This window comes from Lemur catta, chromosome 15 (genome assembly GCF_020740605.2).
Source record: "Lemur catta isolate mLemCat1 chromosome 15, mLemCat1.pri, whole genome shotgun sequence".
Classification (NCBI taxonomy): domain Eukaryota; kingdom Metazoa; phylum Chordata; class Mammalia; order Primates; family Lemuridae; genus Lemur; species Lemur catta.
The window spans coordinates 18,034,726-18,045,588 of record NC_059142.1 but is presented as its reverse complement, the minus strand read 5'-3'; the positions used below and the strand labels follow the sequence as shown (position 1 = coordinate 18,045,588).

The following is a 10,863-nucleotide window of genomic DNA, read 5'->3' as shown; positions in this document are numbered from 1 at the left end:
TTTTAGATAAAGGTAGTATGGAAACCAGAGAGGTGAAATGACCTCTCCACACTCACACAGACTTGCCAAATGCTGAGGCCGGCATCCAAAGCCCTGCTCGTCCCACTGCGTTGGGCTGATTGAAACCAGAAAGGTTCAAGCCGCGAGAAAGGGAAGGAGACCTTTGTGGTTTCCTCCCCGTCTCTTCTACTTCCCTTATGCCAGGCCCCTTCATGAAATCTAGACCTTTTATGTTAAAATATGAAGATCTACAGGGATTTTTGTTGTTGTTCTACCTGTCCCTACTGAGCAGGTTATAGGGAAGCTGACTTTAGATGTTCGTATAAACTTTTAATTGACTATACTGTCAGGGCGTAGGGCACGTTCAATCAGTCAGCCTACCGATATTTACTATGAGCCAGGCATTGCGGAGACAGTCATGCGCAAGACAAAGCCCCTGTCCCTGGGAGCTGACAGGGTGTACCGTCTTCAGGGAAAACAGATAATAGATATATAAATAAATAAGATAATTTCAACAAGTGATAAGTGCTGGGAAGAAAATAGACCCTGGTAACAGTATAGAAGAGTGACAGGTGTGGAGGTGGTGGAGGAAGTTGGCTCCCTAGATAAGGTGATCAGAGATGGCCTTGACATTGAAGCCATGACCTGGATAATGAGAAGCCAGCCATGCAAAGACATGAGGGAAGAGCTTTAGGCAGAAGGAAGAGCAAGGAGGCAGAAATGAGCTTGGTGTATTTGAGGGACAAAGTGTGGAAAGGGGTGGGGTGTCGGTGGTTGGCTGCAGCAGAGCATACAAAGTAAGTGGAGTCTGGAGAGGTGGGCAGGGGCCACAGTGAGAGGCTGCGTGTTTCCGTCATTGAATGTGTCCAGGTAGAACTTAAAGGACTTACCTGTCTTGGAGAAGTTTGGACTAGGTAACTCGTAAGGTCCCTGCCAGGTGAGACGCAGGGATGCTACGATTCTAAGTTAAGCACACTCTGATACTTTCCACCAAATATCCACCCTGCCTCAGCTGCCCTAACCTTCTGCACAGCAGCTGATTAAAAAAAAACAAAAACCAACAACTCTCATGGGGTAGCCTAAGAGATGGCTCCGGAGCCCACTCTGCCTAAGTTGTGCTACTAACTAGAGTTCTTCTGGAGGAGTAAGCAAGGGGAAAACGAGTATTCAAACGATACTCAAGAAAGAAGAATGTGGCGGGCTTCCCATCTGCACATAATCCTGTTCCCAAATAACCACATCTGGTATGAATTGAACATTCCCTCCCCTTCTTTCCCTCTGCAGTACTGTGTAAAGGACTTGGAGTTTGAAAAGGAAAAAAAAAAAGAAACTGGCCAATTTTCCTAGTTGTCAGTCTATTTGTATCATAGAGATGATACAAGGAAGGAGGAGTCAGCTTCATGAGAAGGAACAATGGTTCTGAACATGTTGTCCTACATATGAGAATGCTCATCTGGAATTACTTTTTAAAAAATCCCACTTAACAAATGACTAACTACAGCCACAGTCAGCAATGATGCTGAGCCACACTGCCCTGGAGGGATGGGAATCAAAGTGCAAGTACCCTGGCGCTGTCAACAAGCAAACTGGAATTAAACTGTCCTTTGAGGACAAGTCAAAGCAAGCAGATGGGGCCACAACCACACACTGAAGGCATAGCTCATTATCAGGTCTTGGTTTCTTGGATGTGTAGGGTCACCGTGACTCAGGCCACGACTGTCCAGAGCCCAGGGTCATCAAGTTTGCCTCTGGTGACACTGTATCGTTCAGAGTTATAGGGGAAGGCAATTCCATGCCCTCTCATTTCCTAGCTCACCAGTCACCCAAATATTAGCAAGTTCTTCCAATGCACATCTCTGGCTAAAACTTCAGTGCCTTTCCCTTGATCTTCAGCGGAGAAGATATACCCACCATTCTGTTTCTCTCCACTAGATCTTGATTTTATTTGAAAAATACATTTTATTATTTGGTTATGAAGATTATCTTTTTTTTTTTTTTTTTTTTGAGCCAGAGTCTTCTCCATCTCCCCAGGGTGGAGTGCAGTGGCATCATCATAGTTCACTGCAACCTCGGACTCTGGGCTCAAGCAATCTTCCTGCCTCACCCCTCCGAGTAGCTGGTACTTATGACAGGCACACACCACCACACCCAGCTAATTTTTCTATTTTTCGTAGAGATGGGGTCTCGCTCTTGATCAGGCTGGTCTTGAACTCATGGCTTCAAGCAATCCTCCTGTCTCAACCTCCCAAAGTGCTAGGATTATAGGCGTGAGCCACTGTGTCTGGCCAGATTATTTTTTTAATATATTGCTGGACTTGGTTTAGGACTTTTGCATGTATGTTTATGGGTGAGGTTTACATGTAATTTTTTTTTTTTTTTACTATTCTTATTAGGGGTATACCAGCCTCATAAAATAATTCTCTAGGGCATAAAATAGTTCTTTATGCCTTTCCTCTTGGGCTAATCAAGATTCCCCAGAGAACATTTCCAATCTCCTGGCTACTAGGGTTCTAGAAGCCCAGGATGGTGGAGGACGTTCTGAATATAAATGCTCACTTAATGCCCTTTTGGTACTTTTCACCCACACGTCTGTTGCTATGACCTCTAGATCATAAACTGTTTTTTACTCTCCAGAGACGAAATCTTTAATGGGCTGATGAATGGAGAAGCAGTCACCTAGCTGCCCAGAGTAGGGAGGGGACCCAACAGACATTCAACCCTTTGGTAACCCTCCTTTTACTCCCAATTCCAGAGGTAATGCTTTCTGGTACACCATATCTTTTTGGAGGATTATGAAACGTAAATTGGTTTGCTTATCAATGGCTTTCTCCACGACTGGCTCAGAATTCACTTTTCAGTTCTGCTAAATCTTTCGATGCCCCGTCAGTTTAACAGCTTTGAATATTGTCTCCTCTCGTGTTCTTCCCAACCTGGTGGATTTGTCTTCTAAACAAATCCCTTTACTGTCACTTCTGACAAAATTAATAGTATCTTCTATTTTTCTAATATCTGTAGCATCTATAATAATATTCTTCTCTTAATTCCTTGTGTGCTTTTGTTGTTGTTTTCTTTTTTTTAAAGAACCAATTTCTGGCTTTGTTGATCCATTTAATTTCTGTGCATCTTTATTTCTTTCTACTTTCTTTATGTTTATTTTGCTGTTGTGTTTTTTTTTTTTCTTTCTCTTTCTAAGACAGGGTCTCGCTCTGTCACCCAGGCTGGAATGCAGCGGCATGATCATAGCTCACTGCAGCCTCAAACTCCTGGGTTCAAGGGATCCTCCTGTCTCAGCCTCTGGAGTAGCTGGGACTACAGGCACATGCCAGCATGCCTGGCTCTTTTTTTTTAGAAAACCTGTCTAGAGACAGAGTCTCACTCTCTTGCCCAGGCTGGTCTTGAACTCTTGGCCTCAAAGATCCTTCCGTCTCAGCCTCCCAAGTCACTGTGATTACAGGCGTGAGCCACCACACCCAGCTTGTTCTAATTTCCTGAAACAGATGTCAATTTTCAGCCTTTCTTACATTCTAATGTAATTTTAATATTACATTATTCTTATTCTAATGTCATTTTAATATTAAATTATAGAATATTCTGTAACTTTAATATTACATTATTTAATATTTTAATGCTATAAAATTTAAGTACTGTTTTAGCAGCATCCCTTGTTTGGATATGTATTATTTGTACTATTGTGCAGGTTAAACTTCCTTTATGTTTCTTCTTGGACCCCTGAGTTAATTTCTAAACACACAGTGGTCTTCTGATTATCTTTTAATTTTTGCTTCTAACTTAATTGCACTGTGGTCTATATGATAACAACCCTTTGAAATTTGTGGAGGTTGACTGCACGGTCCGGTATGTAGTCCAGTTTTTAAACAGTTCCATGTGTGCTCAAAAAGAAGGTGCAGTTGGTAGTGTTCTCTTTTCTTAAAGCCTATTTCCAGGGCTATGGTGTTGCACAATTCCAGGCAGGCCATTCACGTAACAGTTCACGTAACACACCATGGAATCAGACAGTCTGTTTGGTTATTCAGAGTGGCCCTAATTTTGTGGGTTTTTAGTATAACTTCACTAGGCTTATTCTGGTTAATATCTACCTATCTTTTCCATACTTTTAAATATTCTGGACTATGTCTTTCTTATAATCAGCATATGGCTGCATTTCTTTTAAAAATCCAATTTGGCAATTTGTCTTTTTTCTGGAACATTTAATCCATTTATAGATATTATAATTATTGACACATTTAGATTTATTTCTACTATCTTATTTTGGATATTATATTTGTCCTGCCTTTTCTTTCTCTTCCCTATCTTGTCTTCTTATGGGTTAATTATATTTTCTCATTCTATTTATTGTTGCTTGGAGACTATATCTTGTTTATTTTTTAGTAGATAATCTAGAAATTTTTAGCACACATACTAACATACCAAAGTCTAAAGTTAATCAATATATTGCTTTTATTCCTGAATCACACAAGGACCTCAGAATATGTTCATTACTATCACCTCCCTCCCTAATTATCTGCTACTTTCATGGATTTTAGTCTTACCTTTTTTTGAATTCTCGGAGATTTATCTACAGTTACTTGTTTTGCTCTACAATCTGATACATTTTAAGCCTTCCATATTGGAACACTTCCCTTCTGTTGGAGCAACTCAGTTTTTTGAGAAAATGTCTTCTATTTCACCCTTGTTCTTGAAAGATAGTTTTATCAAGTACAGAATTCTAGGTTCACAGTTAATTTCTTATAGAACTTTGAAGATTTATTTCACTGTTTTCTGGCTTATAGTTGCCAATAACAAGTTAGCTGTCAATCTAATTATCTTTACTTTGGAGGTAATCTTTTCATCCTATATGCATTTAGATCTGATTTGCAGTTTCTGTGTCTAGAAATAGATTTATTTATCCTGCCTGGAACAAGATTACTGGCATATTGTAAACACTCTGGTGAAAGTTTGAACCTTTATCTAATTTTATCTTGGAAAGTACTGTGACAGACGATACCCCTGATAGGACTGGGAAAACTCTTGGAGAGCCAGACTGGCAGTGGGCTCAGGCACTGATGGAAATGCTGACCAGGGAGCTCTACCTATTTGCTTTCAGTGAAAAGAAGGCCCGATCTCGGTAAGGTACATGCTTCCCAACCTGCCGGCCCAACAGAACCTCACTTCCACCCCTTGTAGGGTGGAAAAAAGGTTAAATGGCAGGGGCCCAGGCCTTCTTAAATATGGTGTTCGGAAGCCCTTTGCAGAAGCCGGTGAGAATTAGTACAGGCTGGGAAGGGGCAGATATTCTGCAGGGAAGCTGAAGCAGGGAAGTCGTCTTCGTTTTTTCATTTTGAAGAACACGAGCCACTTGGTTGTCTTCTTTTATAGCTTTTTAGATCAAATAAGCCAACTTATTTTCACTTAGCAAAGTGTTTTATTCAAAAGCATCTCAGCACCATCTAGTTGTCAGAAAGAATGGATCACCTTTTCCTGCCCACCCAACCCCCAGTTTCAGAGGCAGAAGTTAAACTACTTGGCGAGAGCTCCCCCTAACGATTATAATTGAGATCACGATATGGTTTTAGTTGTTCTCTCACCCCACTTTGTCTAACAAGCCTCTACTTAACCCTGACTCAAGCAGAGCTGTGCTTCCCACTGTTCAGAAAAACAGGAAGGAATCATGTCAGACCTGATCAACCTCCCACTCTTGAGCTATTAGAGGCACATGAAATTACCTTGAAAGAAGTGAATTCAGTGACTGCCATCTAGGAAGGACAGCGATACTGTCAGGCAGCATGCAGTTTTGAGAGCTCAAATCTTAGGCAACCCTCCCCCCACTCTACTCTAGGAACAAGGAGCATTAGGTCTGTTTTCTCCCCATATACCTCAATTGCTCATCCTCTCCTGTCTTATTAAAACACAGATACTGAATCAAACCTTTTTGACAGAGTTAAGACAAACAATTACATTTGATTAAAATGCTAAGAGATCCTGAGCTGTTGGAGATGAGGAGAGTAGATAGTATGACCTGATCTTTCCCCTTTTTGTTTTCTTCAAGAATATTTTGTTTCAGCATAAAGCACACTTCCCCGAAGAAGCTCCTGGAAGAGACTGGAAATCCAAGAGTCTGACTGTGTCCTGTGGGAACACACAGTCACCTGCATAACTTTGGCTTCAGTCCCTGGATCTGTCCTTTGCAGCTACTTCAGGTTCCACGGGAGGAGGAAAGAGCTGGAGGCAATATCACTCAGCCAAAGCCCCCATGGGGTCCCATGCTGGCAGGATAATGGGTTCCTGCTCTAACACAGCTAGCACCTCTTCAGGGACATGCTTCCTGTCCACCACCACTTCGTAGACATACTCAGAGAACCACTCATCTGTCATGCACAGGTAACCTGGAGAAAAGAATAGAAGAGGCCTGGTGAGTCCCGAGGGCAAGGGGCAAAGAACAGAAACCCTATTTGTACTGTAAAGAAGCCTTTTACAAAACTAATAAAACTGTAATATCACTTAATCTAAATCTTATTAGCAATTCTATGAAGCAGATAGGACAGGCATGACTGTATTTTTACCAGTTAGAAAACCGGGGCTTGGAGTAAGTCAGTGATGTGCCCAGGTCACACGGGTGAGGTTGAGCTCAGCCTTGGACCTAAGGCTGATACCAGATCCTGTGCTGCTGCTCCACTGCTCCACTGCTCAGCTGCATTGCTGACAGTAAGTGATGACCCTTTTGCTAGTAAGTAGATGGAAGTACTTCTGGTTCATATGGCCGTACCTAGGAGGTAAGTCTCTAGGGTCAGAAGGTTAAGCCTACCCGTTCCATTCTTACCCCAGCCGCCCTCTCAGCATCACTGGCTGTTCCCCTTCCTCTCTAGCACACACGCCTACAACAACCAGCTCAGCTGCTACAGGCGTCTTGTTGGGGCTGTCATCATTCCCAGGAAGGCACTTATTTGCAGACGACACTGTGTGAGTCAAAGGATCATACATACAGTCCTTGCTTTCTTAGGAGGAAATCAGTGATGAGGATCAGGCAGACCTGAAGACTGAGGCATCTGCTCACCCCGTCCTCTTTGGTAAGGCCCTAGGATTTACGGATTTTTCCAGTGAGTAGGACTGCACAGAGGCACCCCTGCACCAATGCCTCAGGGTGAGAGCTCAGCCAAGAGAAAAAGTGTGGTGTCATCAGGTACCCATCCTAGTAATCTGTCTCTTCCCATTAGGAAGATGAACTTGTATTGCAGGGTCCATGAGGACAACACAAATTCCCTTCAGGAACATGATTCCAACAGACTTAAATGGGGAAAAATGCTTCACCTGAGCCATTGCTAATATGAAGAACAAAAATTAAAGTGAGAGACAAGAATGGGTTACTAGGCCACAGAAAAAACATGGAGCACAAAAATGTGCACCTAAAGAGGAGCAATGCAGGCACATACACAACCAAGGACTCACAGGAACTAACAATCATCATCACCATCTTCCATATCAGATACCTGTTATGTAGCTGACACGTGAGTAATTTTTCTCTGAAAGTGTCTGTATAAATCTAGGTCTGGGGCCAGGCACGGTGGCTCATGCCTGTAATCCTAGCACTTTGGGAGGACCAGGTGAGAGGATTGCCTGAGCTCAGGAGTTCGAGACCAGCCTGAGCAAGAGAGAGACCCTGTCTCTACTAAAAATAGAAAGAATTAGCCGGGCATGGTGGCACACGCCTGTAGTCCTAGCTACTTGGGAGGCTGAGGCAGGAGGATCGTGTGAGCCCAGGAGTCTGAGGTTGCTGTGAGCTAGGCTGATGCCACGGCACTCTAGCCTGGCCAACAGAGTGAGACTCTGTCTCAAAAATAACATAACATAACATAACATAACATAACATAACATAACATAACATAAAATAAATAAAATAAAATAAAATAAAATAAAATAAAAATACAACAACAACAAAAAACAAATAGATAAATCTAGGTCTGTGCTATATCATTTCCCACTATGTAGGACCAAAAGAAAGGGAGAAGATGTAGATGTTTCTCCTAGGAGGGTCCTCTAGTGCAGCAGTTCTCAAACTTCCTGGCCTCAAGCCCCCTTTATACTACTAAAATTATTAAGGACCCCCCAAAGGTTTTTTTTTGTTTTTTTTTTGAGACAAAGAGTCTCACTCTGTGGCCCTGGGTAGAGTGCAGTGGCGTCAGCCGAGCTCACAGCAACCTCAAACTCCTGAGCTCAAGCGATCCTCCTGCCTCGGCCTCCCAGAGTGCTAGGATTACAGGCGTGAGCTACTGTGCCAGGCACCCCAAAAGTTCTTTATATGGGTTATATCTATCAACATTTACTGTACTAGGAATTAAAACAAAGTTTAAAATATTCATTTAAAAATACAAATATAATAATGTATTTAGGAAAAAATAATATTCTCCAGAACAAAAAAAAATTTAGTTACAAAAGTGTCATTGTTTTACATTTCAAAGTCTGGCTTCACAGAAGACAGCTGAATTCCTGTATCTGCATCTGTGTTCAATCTGTTGCAATATGTTGTTATGGCTGTAGTAGATGAAGAAATTCCAGCCTTGCACAGATATGTTGCTGGAGAAGGGAAGACCTCGCAGACCCCCTAAAAAGGTCGCAGGGACCCGCAGGGATCCTCAGACCACATTTTGAGAACTGCTGATTTAAGACAAGACTGATTAAAACAACTAACATGGTGGTATGTCTAATTTTGTAAGCTAAATGGTGTGACAGAGGGCATTATTTTACCTGAAAATACAATTGCTTTGGTGAGGTCATCTATGCCCAATTTTGCTTTTCCCCTCTGACAGAAGTCAAAGACAGATGGTCCTGGTGTGGCACAGCATGTTTACCCTCAAGAGAAAATGCCCTGAAACGGTGTTCAAGAGCTCTGACCAAGTTGGGTAAGGGACTGCATCCTTGTCCCTGATGAGCCACCCCCTGCTCCAGTGCTCCTTTTCTCAATAGCAGACGGAGGGAAGGGGAGCACAGACCAAAGTCTCTGGCTTTGCTTGTGTCAGTCAGTCAGGACCTGGCCCTTAACATCACTTACACTAGTGCCACTAAGTTCTAGCAAGAAAAGTATTGTCAGCTAAATGGCCAACCAGTACCATTTCTTGCTGCATCTTAAGTGCTTCCTGAAAAAACTCAGGATTTGCCCTCCCAAAAAGGAGCTTTCAGCGAGCAGGAGACCAGACTACTAAACATCACACAATTTGAGACATTAGTCATCCTTCCCCCTTACCACAATGCAGCCTGAATAAACCCTTAGAGGAGCTCTGGGCAGTGAGGCAGGTGAAGGACAGAGGCAGATTCATGTAATAAAGTTCTGTGTCCTTGTAACAATACTATCACCATACAATCAAATGAATCTTCAAAGAATGCCCAGAGAAAATGGACAATAAGTACATCTACACCATCTTGTTCCAAAAGCAGGAGATCAGATTAAGTCCTCACAAATTAAAACTCCTATCAATTGCAGTCCACCCTTTCAATGTCCCTGCCGAGAGGACCTGCCTTGATTAGTGTCTGTCTTCAGGATATGAATTCTCTGGGGGCCCACAAAAACCTCACGGTCTAGGTGGCTGCCAAGTAATTGCACCCTATGTAGATAATGGACTTGTGGCTGCCGTTAACTGTTGACACTGCGTGTCTTGGAGTTTGACTGAGAAGATTAGGATCAGTGTGTCTGAAACTCACGGGAGTGCTGTACAGGGAGCAGCAAAACACCTGTTCAGGGAGGATTCAGGTGGCCATTTTGATTTGAGGAAAGTTGCAGCATTGAGCCCTTAACCAATTTGGCCATTAGAAACAAGCGTTCCCTGGTACTAATTGATCAACGCTTTTGTGCACACATGGAAGTAACATTCATCAGGTGTTGGGCAGGTGGGAGGGGGAGGAGGAGATGGGTAAATGCACACCTAATGGGTGGAATGCGCACTGTCTGGGGGATGGGCACACTTGTAGCTATTACTTGGGCGGCACAAAGGCGATGTACATAACCTAAATGTTTGTACCCCTGTAATATTCTGGGGGGAAAAAAAGACAAACAAGCACTCCCCAAAGAAAAAGGAAAATAAAATAAAATAAAAACCTGCTCCAGGGATCCCAAGATTACATTTAGGGAAACAAATAGATAAATGGATAAAGAAAGCAGCTTTAGGAACTAAAGTGAAATTACATTTTGTTTAAACTTTAATGTTTTGTTTGTTTATATGCAAAGAGAAATAAATATTAATAAGTGAACTGACTCTAAAAAAAAAAAAAAAAGAAACCTCCACACTGGAAATGTTTCTGTATTTTGTAAGAGAAAGAGTAGAATATATGTGTAAAGGGAAAAACAGTATCTGTGGATACAGCTATAGACTAGTTAGGTGAAATTCACTCAGAAACAGAAGAGTGTCAAATGTGTTAGTTTAAGGGAAAGATGACCTTTTATCTGAGGAAACAGTTTTCTGAAATCCTACCAGAGATCTAACATTTAAACCTCTCAGACTAGGTTAAGGTGACAAATATATTTTCATTTATGAATTAGAAATATTTTATATTTTTTGTTGTCTTTGTTCTACGAAGTATTTCACCTCACTAACAAACTACTTGTGGTTGGTTGGTTTGTATGTATGTATTGCTATTTTTAAAAAAGGTATGGCAAAATCCAGTTATCTGTTCTGCTCTGATGGATCTGTCTGACAGCACGGACCTAAGAAACTGGACTACCAAGACCTCATTAAGTCACTCCCAATCTTTCACCTGACAGCCATAACTCAAGGTTGAAGAAAGGCTCCCAGAAAAGAAAAGCAAACACTTCGCTGGCACTTATCTCCTATTTCAAACTTCCCAACAAACAGTGAGAGACCACCTCCCAGAACATTA

General features: G+C 42.0%; 1 protein-coding gene across 2 annotated transcripts in view; it reads right to left on the bottom strand.

Annotated features, from left to right (window-relative positions):
- Positions 1–5,402: 5,402 nt before the first annotated feature.
- BLMH (bleomycin hydrolase) overlaps positions 5,403–10,863 on the bottom strand; it is a 44,824-nt gene continuing 39,363 nt past the window's right edge. For both annotated transcript variants that reach the window (XM_045525288.1, XM_045525287.1), the window contains exon 12: positions 5,403–6,383. In XM_045525288.1, coding sequence (XP_045381244.1) covers positions 6,232–6,383 — 152 coding nt within the window. In that variant the 3' untranslated portion in view covers positions 5,403–6,231. The remainder of the gene's footprint in view (positions 6,384–10,863) is intronic.